This window comes from Acomys russatus, chromosome 1 (assembly GCF_903995435.1).
Source record: "Acomys russatus chromosome 1, mAcoRus1.1, whole genome shotgun sequence".
Classification (NCBI taxonomy): domain Eukaryota; kingdom Metazoa; phylum Chordata; class Mammalia; order Rodentia; family Muridae; genus Acomys; species Acomys russatus.
In genome coordinates, this window is record NC_067137.1 from 117,098,102 (window position 1) to 117,114,168 (window position 16,067).

The 16,067-nt window shown below is 54.9% G+C and overlaps 1 protein-coding gene across 4 annotated transcripts in view; it reads right to left on the reverse strand.

Annotated features, from left to right (window-relative positions):
• Positions 1 to 10,460, reverse strand: part of Begain (brain enriched guanylate kinase associated) — a 35,216-nt gene extending 24,756 nt beyond the window's left edge. The window contains exon 1 of one of the 4 annotated variants that reach the window (XM_051151409.1): positions 10,408 to 10,460. In XM_051151409.1, the coding sequence (XP_051007366.1) occupies positions 10,408 to 10,449 (42 nt within the window). In that variant the 5' untranslated portion in view covers positions 10,450 to 10,460. The remainder of the gene's footprint in view (positions 1 to 10,407) is intronic. The other 3 variants (XM_051151399.1, XM_051151440.1, XM_051151434.1) reach the window with 3 other exon arrangements.
• Between the last annotated feature and the right edge of the window lie 5,607 nt (positions 10,461 to 16,067).

A 16,067-nucleotide genomic window follows, 5' to 3' on the forward strand; every position in this document is an offset into this window, starting at 1 on the left:
AGCCACTTGGTCAGCACCACGCCACATCAAGCACATTGTCACAATCCCACCTTGATTTCTTTTGGACTCTTTGGCTCTCAAAATACTTTGAGCTATCCGGTCACTCGTGCCGCATTATGAGTGAGCCTCAGGGTCTGCAGCAGCTAGGAGATCCTGTGACCTTTCACACTGATTTCTCTCATTCATCTACCTGTGGCCATTCATGCAGACAGGACAGAGGCAGGACTAAAACCCAGTACCACATCCCAGCCATCCGCTGCCTCCCCAGAGGAGCTGCTGAAGGCCAGGCACTGGCTGTCACAGATGGATTTTCAGGCTGGTCTCACCCCATCATGCACTCCTGGTCTAACAGATTCCCCCCTCGACCCCCACCTCCACCACCAAGGTTATAACGGAGCCTTGGGGCAAAGCCTTCCAGAGGCAGCTGGGGAGGGGGGCTAGGGGCTGGGGGTGTTATCAACAACTAACAACTTCTCTCAGGCTTGATGGGGGGGGAGGACACACACACACATACACACACACACACACACACAGAGAGACAGAGACAGAGACAGAGACAGAGACAGACACAGACACAGAGACACAGGGAGAGACAAAGACACAGAGAGACAGAGACAAAGACAGACAGACAGAGCCCAGGGCTGCAGACAGAGGGGGGTCCCTGACTATTTGCACCCTATGGAGGAGATGAGAGATGACCAGGACTCATTCACTGCTGGGAAAAGTGAGGTCTAGAAAAGGCAGGATGACCCATCTGGTCACACAGCAGGCAGCTGGCCCTGGTGGACCCTGGGGGCTCAGGGGACCTCTAAGAAGCAGAACTCCCTGTTCCCTCCCAGGACTGGCCCTGGAGGCAGGCCACTTGGAGGCTATGAGGGCAGTTTGGAGCCTCACTTGCAGCTGGTTCTGCAGCGTCCTTCCCTACACATTGAGGACTGTATAATGAGGCAGTCCAGGCGGGAGCTTAGAGCAGGGGGAGCTGATAGGCTTGCAGACCTCTCCCGAGACCTGGCAGCTATAGCACTTTGCTGAGTCGGCAGAGAAGGGGTCAGGACTATACGATGAGCACTGTCCTCTGTACACAGGCCATCTTTAGGAGCCTGTGGTGAACCAGGAAGGCTTGGTAGATCCAGCAATGCTGCTACCACTGTTACCGGCATTATCTACTCAGAGTCAGGTTGCTGCTCGGGAGCCAGAATCTCCGCTTTAACCTTAGTGATTCATGCTTTGGTCTTCTCTCATACTAACCATGTAAAAAATAGTATAACAACGGGGTCAGATTGGGGAACAGCCTCATGCTCGGGCTGGGGGTTGCGGGGACAGATGGGGACTCACTCGGTCCAGGTTGGGGACTGGAGGACAGGATGGGGACTCACCTGGTTCAGGCTGGGGGTTGGGGGACAGGATGGGGACTCACCTGGTTCAGGCTGGGGGCTGGGGGACAGGATGGGAACTCACCCGGTTCAGGCTCGGGGAACCAGCTGGATCTCCCTGCTTGCTGCTGCCCACGCCAAGGCCCTTGACGCCTGTGGCCTCCAAGGGATGCCAGGCGCTCTGAGCCAGATCCTTCTCCTCCGAGGCTGTGACTCTAGCCTGGGGTTCCTGAACTGCCTTGTGCTCACCTGGAGACGGCTCCTGGCTGTGGCTTTGGGAGCCCCTGAAGCCCTCCAGGGTCAGTGGATCCAGCACCCGCACAGTGACCTCATCCAGGAACCTAGAGAAAGGCAGCCTGGCCTCCCGCTGGCGGCTCAGGCGGGCAAGGGATCCCCCAGCAACCTTGTAGCCTGAGCTAGGGAATTCTTCTGAGGAGGGAGAGCCTGGGGACCTCAGTGCCTTAGCCTGGCAGAGGCCTGCTTTCCAGTTTTGGTGGGATACAGTGCTTTCTAGGCCTGTGCCTGTGCTGGAGCTCTGCCTGTGGCTATGCATCTCCCTCATGTGGGCTTCTGCCCTGGACGGCAGGAGGGAACTGGAACCTATCCGTCCAGGGCTGGGAGGGTCAGGGCTTTGGGCCTGGGAGCTGGCTCCAGTAAGCATCCTTCTCAGGCGGTCCAGCGTCATGCCTTTCCTCATCTGTCTTCACAGGCTGATCACTCATGCCCTCCCGGGTCAGGCCACAATGACTAGCCAATGCCCTCCTACCCACTGACCCAATGAGAGCACGTGGTGGCCCCACCCCCCTCAAATTGATTGTCATTAAATGTGAGCTTTGGGGCTTGATGCCAGAGAGAGAAGGTCATGTCCTCAGCTCTGCCCAGTGGGCAGATAGGGGCTGCTATGACTGGAGCTAGGTACAGGGGACAGAAGGACAGACAGCTGTCACAGCCGCCACTCAGTACCGGCACAGGGAAAACATCAATAGGAGCAGATCACAGGGGCTCATGGTACCTCTGCTCTTCTCAGAGGCCACATTCAGAGCCAGGGAAATGGCTCAGTGGGTAGAGGGCAAACATCAGGCCCTGAGTTCAAACCCAAAGAACCCACATGAAAGTGAGGGTGGCACTGCACGTCTGCTACTCTGGAACCGAATGGTTGGAGGCAGGAGGATGCCAGGAGCTCTCTGGCCAGATAGCCTAGCTGAATCGGTGAGCACACGTGTGCCTGCATTTTCATCTGAGACGCAAGATAGCCAACTAAAAGCTGACACTTCCCAGGTTTCCTTGCAGCCAGGGAAATATAAAAACAAATGCTGGGTGCATCAGTTAGGGAGCTCTTTAACACAGAGCAGGCAGCTCTCGCATGCCCTCCAGGCTCCCACCCCTACACCCTCTTGCTCAGTCTCTGTAGCTGGAGCGGTGGCAGCCACACTGCACCATGAAGCACACTTGTGGCAAAGGCCACATGCAAAGAATCTAAGAGGAACAGGACAAAACAAAACTCCATCTCTGCTGAACACTGGTTCTTCACAGTGTCCCTGCACCTCCTTCCGGTCCTGCTTAAGTCATAGTTACTTCGGTCTTGGTTGCTAGGTGCTATGTACAATTGAGATACATAGGGATGAGGTGGGAGGTGGTGGCTGCCAACTCTGGAGCAGGGACCTATAGTGCCGGCCCAGGTGCAGCGACAAGGGTAGTGCCATGAGGCAACAAAGCAATGTAACTGTGCCACCCCTGAGCTTCAAAGGAAACTAAAGCCTGTGGCAGCCCCAGGCCCTCAGCCAGCTGGCAGCCTCCACTACTACCTTGGCACTGCCTGTTCACACCGTGCACCTGGAAGCCTGCTGAGACACTGCAGGGCGAGCCCCAAGGAGCCCAGAATTCTGGGAGCTGCTAGATACCTCCCTGAAACCCACGACAGCCAGCCAAATGGCTGCAGGATTTGGCATGCAGCAGCACCACCGAGGGCTCGGCTGCCCAATGTGGGAACATGGAAACCAGCTCTGAGCCACCCCGACCACCTCCCCACCATCTCCATCATCACTTTCCAGGCTCAAGGTGCCACCAAGTGTCACCTGCAGCCCCGTGGCCACCTGCCTCCCACATGTGGAAGGACCAGCTTTGTAAATCCCAGCCTAGGCAGCTCGATAATGTCACGTGTCCACGAAGCTTGCAGAACTCTGAAGTGCCAGGACTTTCCCTCCGTAGCCCCAGAGGAAGGTGTCTAGTTCTTGAATGTGCCAAACCCTGTGTGGTCCAGGGGTCTTTGCAACTACTGTGCTTGCCTTTCGTTCTCATCCTCATCTAACTCTTAACTAACCTTTAGAGTCTCAGTTAAATAGTTTTTCCCCTGCTGTCCCCACAATTAGATCCGATATGCCTGCCACAGTCTTTTTTTTTTTTTTTTTTTATAGCAATGCCTTTCTCATGACATGGCCCCCAGCAGTCATCTGCTTAGTCTCCGTGGCTCTCACTTGAATACCAGCTCTCTGCAGTACACTTGACACATAACATATTTTTAATGTGGCTATGGATGGATGGATGGGTGGATGGATAGATGGGTAGGGAGATGAATGGATAGGTGGGTAGATGAATAGACTAATGAATAAATAGGTGAATGAGTGACTGGGTGGATGGGTAGGTGAGTGAGTGGGTGGATGGGTGGGTGGGTGGGTGAGTGAGTGGGTGAGTGGGTGGATGGGTGGGTGGGTGAGTGAGTGGGTGGATGGGTGGGTGGGTGAGTGAGTGGGTGGATGGGTGGGTGAGTGAGTGGGTGGGTGAGTGAGTGGGTGGATGGGTGGGTGGGTCAGTGGGTGGATGGGTGGGTGAGTGAGTGGGTGGATGGGTGGGTGAGTGAGTGGGTGGATGGGTGGGTGAGTGAGTGGGTGGATGGGTGGGTGAGTGAGTGGGTGGATGGGTGGGTGAGTGAGTGGGTGGATGGGTGGGTGAGTGAGTGGGTGGATGGGTGGGTGAGTGAGTGGGTGAATGGGTGGGTGAGTGAGTGGGTGGATGGGTGGGTGAGTGAGTGGGTGGATGTATGGGTGGGTCTATGGATGGATGGATGATGGATGGACAGGTATATGGATGGATAGATGGGTGGGTGGATGGATAGATAGATGGGTAAATGGGTAGGGAGATGAATGGATAGGTGGGTAGATAATAGACGAATGAAGATTAATGAATAAGCAGGTGGGTGAATGGGTGGGTGGGTTAGTGGATGGATGGTAGATAGATGGGTGGAGAGGTAGGTAGATGGGTGTGTAAGAAAGTGAGTATATGGATGAATGAATGGGCACATGGATAGATGGATATAGTAATGGATGAATGGATGGATAGGTGGACAGATGGATAGAGTAATGAATGAATGGATAGGTGAATGAATGAATGAAGAGTAGGTGGATCCATGTGTAAGGGAATGAGTAGACAGATGTAGAATGGGTAGGTGGATAGATTAATAATGGATAGATTAATTGATGAATAGGTGAACAAATGAATGGGTGGATGAACGGGTGGGTAGATGAGTAGATAGATGGCTGGGTGTGTAAGGCTGTGAGTGGATGGGTGGATGGATGAGCAAGTGGATGATGGCTGGGTGTGTAAGGCTGTGAGTGGATGGGTGGATGGATGAGCAAGTGGATGATGGGTGGGTAGGTGGAAAGATGGCTGGGTGTGTAGGGGAGTGTGTGGATTGATGAATGGATGAATGCACGGATGGGAGAATGGGTAGATGAGTAAATGGAGGGGTGTGCAGGGGAATAGATGAATGCATGGGTCAGTGGATGGGTGGGTAGAGTGAAAGATGTACAGGTTCAGATGTTGGCTCACAAGTATCATCCCAACCTGGTATGAGCCTACTGTGGCTGGAATTTGGATGAAGAATCTCCCTGGAAGAACCAGTGTTCCTGCCACAACCCCTGACAGCCTCCCCTGTAATTCCCAACATCCTTCCATCTCTACCTCATTATTACCTGACAGAAGAGACCCCTTGAACTGGGGGATCCAAGGTAATAGCTCTCAATGGCCCATCAGACCTTAGGGTACTCCCTTATCTAACTATGCTCAGGCTGGCTGGCTGGACAAAGCAGTAGGGAATGTAGTGGGCAGGAGTCCCAGCAGGATGTGGGGTTCATTGGCAGGGGTTCTCATTTGTCTGTGACACTACCTATGTGGTCCCCAGAGGGCCTGGAGCCACCGGCCAGCAGGTCCTTTGAGCCTATTCTTGAGTTCCAGGCACATCAGACTAGTTTCTGTTGTCATAACAACCCACCGACTCTCAGCCCTGAGGATGTTGCTGGCCATCACAACCGGCAGTCTGGGCCTGATGGTCTCTTGGTAGCCTGGGTTATGATCTCAAGAGGGGATCCCTGCTCTTGGACTGTATGCCCACCTCCTGACCTCTTCATAGCCCACTATCCCGCTGGTGAGTCTGTTATCCCCATGGTAGCACAGTGTACCTCATCTCACAGCTGAAGTAGCTTCTCAAAGACTATGGGGAGAGGAAGCAGAGGCAGGTGCTGCTTGTGGCTCCCAGAGCCCCACCTACAGGCAAATGGTAACCCCGAGAATCCAAGGCATCTTGTTCTCACAATTCTCCAAGCTAGGGGCAGCCACTCTGTATCCAGAGGAAGAACTCAGGTGGGGCAGGGTTACTGGGAAATACACATGGCCCATCATAGACCAGGTACAGAGCTAGCACCCCAGAGTCCACAGCCTCACGTGGCCACCATAGACCAGGCACAGAGCTAGCACCCCAGAGTCCACAGCCTCACATGGCCACCACAGACCAGGCACAGAGCTAGCACCCCAGAAACACAGCCTCACATGACCACCATAGACCAGGTACAGAGCTAGCACCCCAGAAACCACAGCCCCACATGGCCATCATAGACCAGGTACAGAGCTAGCACCCCAGAGTCCACAGCTTCACATGGCCACCATAGACCAGGTATGGGGCTAGCACCCCAATGTCCACAGCTTCCTTCCCACATTCTTCTCCAAGCACCAAATTTTCACCATGCTCCCCGCACCCTACTGAGACAACTTTGAGCTCCCCCCCAACCCTGGACACTAGTTTCCTTCTGATAGCCCAGCTCTTGGCTATCAGAGCCCAACACCTTCTACCTGTTCTGTGGCTTTTGTCCACCCAGAATTGTACCATCGCTCATTTCTCAAAAAGGCAGTGAGCTCAGGCCACCCAGACCTTACTCAGGGTCCCCTCCCCTGTGTGACTGTTAGGCAGGCTGCTCACCTTTGGATGGAGAATCGTGGCTGCTGCACAGTTCCCTAAATTCATTCACAGAGGTGCTCATTCCTTGGTGGGATGAACACAGGGGCCGCTGTGCTCCTCACCCCAAAAACCCACCAGGAGGACTCAGCATGAGGCATGAGGATCTGACCCTCCTCCAGCCCTACTATGTTGGTTATCTTTCTCTGAAGCAAAGAGATTAGGGGCACCCAGAGGGCATGGCCTGATGGTTCCACCTACTCAGGGTACTGACTGCCTTCCACCCACAGGTCCTGTAAGTATTCACCCATCCTTTCAGGTCTGCACCTGCCATCTGCTGACAGGCATTTATCCATCCATTATTCAGTGTCATTCCTGAATCTATTGGCCACCCGCTCAACCATGTACCATTCCTGTGACTTGCCTTCATGGGTTGATGTGTGCACATTTGTGCACAGACCTGCCCTTCCACGCCCAGGCCTACATGTTATCCACTCTCAGCGCTCTTCTTGAATCCCCACCGCCACCTAACTTGGCCTCCACTATGTTAAAGGCATTCAAGGCCGTACCTATCCCGGCACTCACTCACTAATCCATGTATTCACACAACCATGTCTACAACCATGCACAGATACCCGTATCTTCACCAAGATATCCCTTGACATCTATGCAGCCCCCCATCCATTCATCCATCGTGACCCAAGAACAGAAACCCACTCATTTTGCACTTGGGCCTACTGCCATCAGTATTTCCTTCTATCCATCTGGTTCTCTCTCCAGATCAACTCTTCCGCCCATCCTTTCCTCTTATAACCCTCATGCTTTCCTCCCACCCATCCACCTCTCCAGCATTCCACTGGTATACCTGGTGGGTCCTGGTCTGCCCTGCTCCATACTCCCATCAGTATACCACCGCCCGCCCACCCATCTGCATCATTTCCCTTCTGCTCCACCCCGACATTCGCCACCAGTGGCACGATCTAGGGTCTCCTTACTTGTCTCCCTCACCCATCTCTCAACTTGGTCCAAAGCTTGTTGAGATGACACAACTTAGCGCACTAACTCACCCTAGGGCTGGGTATCTGCTGTTTTCCTGCAGAGGGTACCCTTTGAGGCACCATTCTGGCCCCCAGGCTCATTGCTCGCCCCTTCTTCTTCTTCTTCTTCTTCTCCTTCTTCTTCTTCTTCTTCTTCTTCTTCTTCTTCTTCTTCTTCTTCTTCTTCTTCTTCTTAAGATTTATTTATTTATTATTACGTATACAGTGCTCTGCCTACATGTACATCTACAGGCCAGAGGAGAGTATCAGATCACATTATAGATGGTTATGAGCTACCATGTGGTTGCTGGGAATTGAACTCATGACCTCTGGAAGAACAGTCAGTGCTGAGCAATCTCCCCACCTCCTGTTGGCTACGTCTCTACTTCTTAACTAGCAAGGCATAGACATACCTTCCCATTCCCTGAGACACTGGCTAGGGCCTACATCTCTCAGTCGACTGTGAACTGAAGGCTAAGTGACAGTGCGTGTCCAAGGAAATTATGCAAGGTGAACAGAGAGTGCCCCAACGTATTCACTCATCTGTCCATTCCTACAGCTGACCCAGCAGGAACAATGCTGTCCAGCTGTCAGCTGCCAGTCACCTGCTGGGACCCATGGTGACAGTGGATAACATGTAGGCCTGGGCGTGCACATATCAACTCTTCATGTTGTGCCGGGTGCTTGACCTCTGACACTGAGCTCTATAGACATCTGGGGCCTTTGCATGAGGCCACACAGCAAACCAGTGGCACAACAGAAACTGCAACCTAGGACTTCAGATCCTGTCCAAAGTTATCCACCAGTCCCATGACCAGCTCTGAGGCAGAATGGGAGTTGAAAGGGGTTCCTGGGGCAACCATGGACCAACACAGTGAGCTTAGGATACTGAACATCAGAGTCCTGTGCATGGATTCCCTGGCCTATGTGCATTTCTGCAAGATGCTTTTTTTGGGGTTCTTAGATTCACGCCTTCTTGCTCCTCCCTGTAAGCCTTGCCTCTCTAACCCACTGCTAACTTCATCTCGTCCGATTTAGCCTGCGGGCCTTCTCCTGTGAGCTGTGGGGAATTCCTGAGGGCTGTCTTCAAGTCCTGCTGACCAACTGCTGTCATTCCCTCCCCATCCCGTCCACTCATTCACTTCTCCATCCATTCATTCTTGGGGTGCTGCTATGGGGATAGTGATGATGGTGCTACCCAGTCCACAGTCAGTATTCTAGGAATGGCAGGCACTGCAGGCCAACCAGATGCTCAAGGAGAGAGAGAGAGAGAGAGAGAGAGAGAGAGAGAGATAGAGAGAGAGAGAGAGAGAGAGAGAGAGAGAGAGAGAGAGAGAGAGAGAGACAGACAGACAGACAGACAGACACAGAGACAGAGACAGAGACAGAGAGACAGAGACAGAGACAGAGAGAGACAGAGACTATAAATAACTGGAAAGTCCCTGGATTGCCTCAGACCGAATTCTGTTCTTGGCCTTTGTGGGTCCCTCACTGGACCTCCAGCCTACAGGAAGCTCTAACAGGCCATGGCCCCCAGCAGCCCTGCCTCCCCACTTCACTTTCCAGGTGCCAGCAGTTCCAGGTTTTATCACACAGAACAGTCCACAGGAATCCACAAATGTGAGACAGTCACTTGGGAGGGTCCCTGTGCTCTGCAGCAGCCCCTTGCCCCGTGCCTGCATCTGCCAGTGCTCTTGCTTTTCAGAGCCGCCCTGATTATAGTGAGTTGTGAGAAAATTAAGGGTTTGCAGGAGGCTGCCAGGCCCTGCTGCTGCCTCCCCGCCCTGCTTGTCACAGATGCCAGGCAGAGCCGCCCCCAACGGCCACTTGCCCTAGTGGGCTGCCCAGACACACCACAGTGGCTAAGGGGCTTCCTCCGAGAGACCTTCTCATAGCCTAGACGTGTGAGTAGCAAAGACCACTTGCTCCTGGCCAGTGGAGGAGCCACTGGCCAACAGAGGCCCAGAGGGCAAAAGAAACCATCCCATGGCCTCCAGAGGACCAGGTCTTGGGACCTCAGGATAAGAAAGTCCATGAAGATGATGCCGACCCATGCACGCCCGAGGTTCTAGTCCAGGGACTGTACTGGTGGACCAACCCTGGCCACCAGGGCTGCACACTTGCATGGTTCCCTTCTCCTGCTGCCAGCCCTTGCTCCAAGGGGCCCTCCCTAGCTCCCATCCTGCTCGCTCAGGAGATTCTGGGATGTCGCCCACGCAGCTCCTGCCCCAAAGGAACCTCATTCGGATCGGGTGGGCACACACGAGGAAGGAAACACCTCTAAATCAGGCAGGAAGCGGAAATGCTAGGGGCAGAAATTCCCAGCCAACGTGCTGGGGCTCAGTGAGCAGGTCAGCACCTGCAGAGCGGCTCTGGGCCTAGGCCCTGCCTTCCCAGCCTCAGTTTCCTCGCCCGTCAATGGGGAGGCCTGCTAGGGCCGCCTAAGATGAAGGTGCCCGAGGCTTGCACGGGCCCACGCGCGGCCCACGCTAGGGAACCGACCCCTCTCCAGTCTCCTTCCGCCTCTGCGGCCTCTCTACAGCCACCCCACCAGCGGGGTGGGCTCAGCCGGGTCCCCCACACCCGCCTTCCGCAAGTCTTCAGGCCGCACGCGCACAGCAGCCGCGGAGGCCCGGCCGCCCCGCCCCGCGCGAGGGCCCCGGGCCCCAGCGCCACCCAGGGCCGCCGCGGGCGCGCGCAGGGACCGCCCCGGCGTGGTGCCCGCCGCCCCGCCCCGCCTCGCGCCCTGCTCGCCCGCCTCTCGGGTACTCACCGCCCGGCGAAGCCGGCCCGGCCGCCGGCCGCCCGTCCACATGGCCCCGGCTCTGCGCGCCCGAGCCCGCGGCCGGGGCTCCCCAGCGCCCCGCTTCCCGCAGGGAGCGCCCGCCCCCCGCCCCCGGCCCGGCTCCCCGCCAGCCCCGGCCCCGCGCAGCCGCGGCTGCTCCGGCGCTTCCCCGCGCCGCGCCGGGCTGGGCGCACGTGGTGGGCGCGGGGCGCATAGGGCGCGGAATGGCGGCGCGCGGGGTGAATGAGTCCCGCGCGCATGAATGGCGGCGGGCATGAATGGAGGAATGCGGGGCGCAATGCAATGTGTCCAGGCCATGGCTTGGGTCAACCTGCTGGGGCCCTTTAGCATTTAGTAGGCACCTGCTGTGTACCGGTGAGCCCTACTCAGGTCCCCAGGGATTGATTTGGCAGTGAAAGACAGGTGCCTGCCCTCAGGGAGTTTGCAGTTTACAGGTGAGAAAAGTGGCTCCCAAGGGTGTAGCCTACTGCTCTGCCCTTTCCAGGCTCCTGCTAGTGGTTGGCCTCCAGAGTAGGGGACTCCTGAAACTGTGGCAGCCCTGCTGCCTTCTTCTGAGCCTGACCTGTAACTCGGTATTTGGGTGCCCTGTGATGGTGGAGGGGCTTCCCTCTTTCCAAGAAGTAATCAGAAAGAGACAATGACTTCAGGGGGGCCACTGCAGCTGGGGTGGAGCATCCCTCTTCTTGTCCCCAGTAGACCCCAGGACTTGACTGATCCCTGGTCCTGGGCGAGGCACTCTGACATAGTGACTCGGATGGTCCCAACCAGTTGGGAGCATGGTGGAGGCCAGCATAAGTCCTGAGAACACCAAGGGACCCCTGGGGACATCTCTCCAGTCCAGCAGTGGCCAGCATATAAGCCCAAGACACTTGGGGCCAGGAAGGATCTGGAGTGAGGGAAAGAGACAACAGAGCCTGCCTGCCCTTGGCTTCCCCCCAGAACCCACGGGCTCAGTGGTTCATGTGTGTTAATGGTTTCCAAGCACAGGGCAGATAAGAGGGGCTACCACTGAATACCGCTTGTATGTTGATTTTGTACTGTGGTGAAATATGCATGCCAAGAGTTAGCATTTTAATCACCTTTAAGCCTAGGGGCAGTGAGTACATCCATGCTGTCACAGGGCTGTTCCCACCATCCACCTCCCCAGCTAGTGTGTTGTGTACATTGCAGCTTCTTCTTTCTCCTTTAATTGGGGGAGTAGCCGGTGCGTTCAGGCACTGTAACAGTGCAGAGAGAAGGTGCCTGATGGCAAAGCGAGAGAGAAGGCAGTAAAACTGAGTCTCCAGAAGGAGCAGGCAGCCAAGGAAGTAGAAGTTAGCCCCCGCCCCCCCCCCCCCACCTCCAGCCTCAGGAACATTATTGGGTAACTGGTACAGAAGGGGAGGTGCAAGTGAACCTCAGGCTACCCTTATTGACTCTAAGAGCATGGCCCACAGTTGTGATGAGAAGGCAGCTCTGGCCCGTGGTGGCCAGCTCAGGTTAACTTCTCACTCTCCCTGGACATGCTGTTTGCTCTGAGGACCTGGGTTACTTTATGCTGAGTAGAGAGAACTACCATTCCTCATCTCTGAGGTCCTGATGGAGGTGGAAGGGCCCAGCCAGCCCCCGATACACACCCCCAAAAGGCCTGAAGGGAGAAACTCAGAATACAGATGTAGTCTGTGGAACTGAGTTCTGTCTGCATTTCCTGCTCTGGGCGCTAGCTAGCCTTTCCCTAGAGATGGGCCCTGCTCAGATGAAGCCAGAAAGCCGTTCTCCTCCGCCCTGCCTCCTCTGCTGCCAACGCACAGATGGCTGGGGAGGAGGGGGAGGGGCCAGTGGCTCCTGCCTGCCATACACAGGAAGTCTGCAGACTCAGGCCAGGCTTGCCTGCGAAGGCTTCAGTCAGCCTTCTAGAGCTGTTCCCAAGGTCTTGTTCCACCCCTCCCCCACCAGGCCTCCTCCTTCTTTCACCAATGGTGGAGAGGCAGGAGGAAAGCTGTCCCTGGTTATGGGTCCCTGTCTCTGCCATGCTCCATAGGAGGGGTGGTACTGAACCCCTTTGCAGATGGTGCAACTGAAGCTTGTCCTTTCTGTAGGCCACTAGCAACGAGAAAGCTGATCGGGAATTTGAGCACATGGTTCCATCGGGCCCAATGCCCCCAACCATGTCTGACCTTCCTCAGGACCCTCCCCCAGGTAGAGGAAAGCCTAGAGTGCCACCCTGAAGAGTACCCTCAAAAAGCCTGGGGCCTTTGCATTCAGAGCGGCAGAGCACAGCCACCCAGCGGCTTCCTAGAAAAGGCCTGTTTTCAGCTGGGGGTGGGGGGGAGAAGGGATGGAGTTGGCTGAGCTTGAGGGACACTACTCCGTGTGGCAGAGACCTTTGTCCTCAGTTTCAGCCCCAACCCTCATCACCTTCCGAGATGTCTGGGACTCTAGGGTTCCATAACTGTCCCCATACTTGTGCCATCTAGGAAACAGAGGGTGGGCTGCTTCCCCAGCAGTGTACTTGCTGGGCTTGAACAATCACAGGAAGGACCCCCAGGAAGCATCTGGCTCAATGAGACCTCGCTTCTTCCATGGTCCCCTCTCCTCCTTCCTGACCACTCACTGTGTGCCCAAGACTGTAACGGGGTTGTGCCTTTTGCCACACAGCAAGGATCCTGGTTCCCCAGGGCAGCCCACCTCAGGCACCACAGCTACCTCACAGCACTCGGCAGGGTGTCCCACACTCCCCACAGGTACGCTTACTGTACCCTGCTCAAACAAGAGGCAGCATTACAACAAAGAAAGCTCCAGTAGCCCCGGGAATGGCCTCAGCGCTGTCCAGATCCCAAGCTTCTGGTCCTAAGATGCTTGCTTTTCCATTCCAACTTCTAATACTTTCACATAGTCTTCTCCCAGCAAGGGCGTGGCCCCTTGTCGGTGTGTTGGGTTCTTAATGTCCTTGCTGTCTTCCATTCCCACCCAGGGCGGGTAGTCAGGGCCAACCTGGGCATGCCCCACATAGCGACTGCCCAGACCTCTGGCCTGGGCCCTGGGAGACCATAGGTATCCTTCTGTTCTCTCTGAGTGTCCTCGGGTCACCTTTGGACTGGCCATCACCTTTGTGCACTGCACAGTGAATGGGTAGAGCCTGAGCAAGATTCACCCTGCAAGAAGAATCTGCAGTCTCAGGCAGGGGTCACATGGACAGGAGACTCAGACACTGGGCAGAACCATTGTGCCAGGCATGGACTCCCCACCGGGACGCAAGGTGGCAGCAGGGCCACAGCTGCCGGGACATGAGCAGGCTGCCCTTGTTGAAAACGGGAGCTCCGAGGCGGCCACCAATTTTCTTCACTCCACTGGGCAGGAAAATTATTTCTGCCGGTTTTGTGTGTCCCAGCCAGTATGCGTGCCTGTGAGAAAACTAGCCTGTCTGCCCTAGAGTTGTGCTGTCCGCCCTAGAGTTGGAGTTGTGCTGGGGACAGGACTAGCCTACTCCAGTGGAACTGGATGGCAGGAGGCAGGAAAAAGACCTAGCTGAGCAGGTGGGCAACGTTCTCAGCCATAGCCTCCTCTGGTGCCTGTAGTTGGCAGGGCTATTCCTAGGCCTAGTGTCACTTTCTCAGGGCACTCTACTAGTGACCCCCAACCAGAGTGTTGGCCTTCTTCCCAGATTCACACACCAGGAGAAGGGGCCCAAAAGGAACTCTCCAGAGGGGCTACCAGGCACAAGACTCACGGAGATCCTGGGGTCATCACTGTTGACCCACAGCCCTTGGACCTACCTTAGCAGGGGTAATGAGATAAGCTTAGTGGAGGCTGGGATTTGAGGAGGGATCTGATTGTCCTGTGCCCAGGCTGTACAGTAGCCGCTGGTCTCAAGTGACTCAAAATAGAGTCAGAGGTGGCAAGGGCCAGGGGAACTCTGGAGGTTGTCTCCAGAAGGAGGGGATGTCTGATGGAGTGTTTGCCTCATGGTGGTGGAGGTGGGCATATGAGGACACAAGCCGGTGCCAGAGCAGAGGCTTGGAAGCCCAGAGCACCGTTCCTATGAGGCCAGAGGTTGGAGCAGGGTGGGAAACGGAAGATGACCAGTGTGTCAAAGTCCTACACCATGACGTTTTCTCTTTTTAAAATGGGACAGCTCTCAAAACAAAACACAAAACAGAAACAGGGTGCCTTGGTCACCTTAGGCTTAGAGTGGGGAACTTTTGATGACTCAAGGCAAGGAGTTTGGCTGCAATTAGTGAAGGTATCGCCACTAGAGGAAACCAAGTGTTCAGCCATGAAGGCAAATGCTGCCAGGCTTCTACAGACTCTGTGGGCACTCCCGAAGGGTAGGCTGTTTTGGTATGGGGATCTGCCTGTTCCAGGTTTAGCCCTACGCACTACCCATCTCACGATTGCGTTCCCTACACCATGGCCTTAGGCCAAATGGATTTCTGCTTCTCCTTGGCACCCTCATTTTTTGCCTTTCTCGGCTTGGTCATGCACTTCTAGAGACAGGAGGGCCTAAGCTTAAATTCTGAGCTCAGCTGCCCCATCCTTGCCCTTGGGGTGGGTCATCGTCTTAGGGTTGGTTTCAGGGGTGTTGAGAAAAATGGTCAGAATAAAAATGGGGTTTCTTGGACCAATTCCCGCTTAAATAAATAAAAAGGTTAGGAAGAAAAATTTCAATGGTAAAGTGCTTTGCCCACAAACATGAGTGAGGACATGAATCTCCCACGCAGAGAGGTGGGCACCGTACTACCTACCCATTAATCCCAGCACTGGGGGGCTAGAGATACACAGATCTCTCAGACCCACTGGCCAGCTAGTCTAGCTGAATCTAAGTGCTCCAGATCCAGTGAGAGACTCTGTCTCAAAAAATATAGAGGTGGAATGTGATTGATGGAGGCATTCAACATCAGCCTGTGGCCTCTGAGCAAAGAACGTGTACAAGTACCCACACTACCAATAGAGGAAAAGGGAGAGGGGGCATAGGTAGAGATAGATAGATAGATAGATAGATAGATAGATAGATAGATAGACAGATAGATAGAAGATAAAGTCGGGCTATGAAGGAATTCTTCTCAGATCCTATCACCTGATCACAATGATTACAGAAGATGAGCAGAGCATCCAGCTGCATAGAGGCACACCCCGCCCCAGTCTGACCTGTCTTAAGCTGCCACTACCAGCATCAACCCCTGTGGTCCAGGATGACCACTTCAGAATCCCAAGGAAGCCCGCCTCCTTTTGCCTTTAGAGCCTTCCACCTCCATCAGCTCTTCCTTCAGCTGTGTCCGTGGCTTACTGCAGGCACACACCCAGATCACGTGGTCTGCTACCTATAGATACATCACATCTCCTTGAGGTGCTTGTGCTATTTCAGTTGGCAGCACTGAGCTCCCTTTTCCCACAGAGCTATCTGTTATGAAGATGGGAAGGAAACCGGGTCTATGGCAGCCCTCCTGAGCTCCAGTGTGCCTAGGAGGCTGCAAGGATGGCAAGGCAGGAAGACAGTGGCTCAGAGATGGGCTGAACCCGTCAAAAGTCTTTTTGCTGTGCACATTACAGCTTTATTGAGGCGTGAAGTACACAGCTCATAGTTATAGTGTAACGTGATAAGTTTTGACATATGCAGATGCCGAGAAACCATCACCACAATCAAGAGA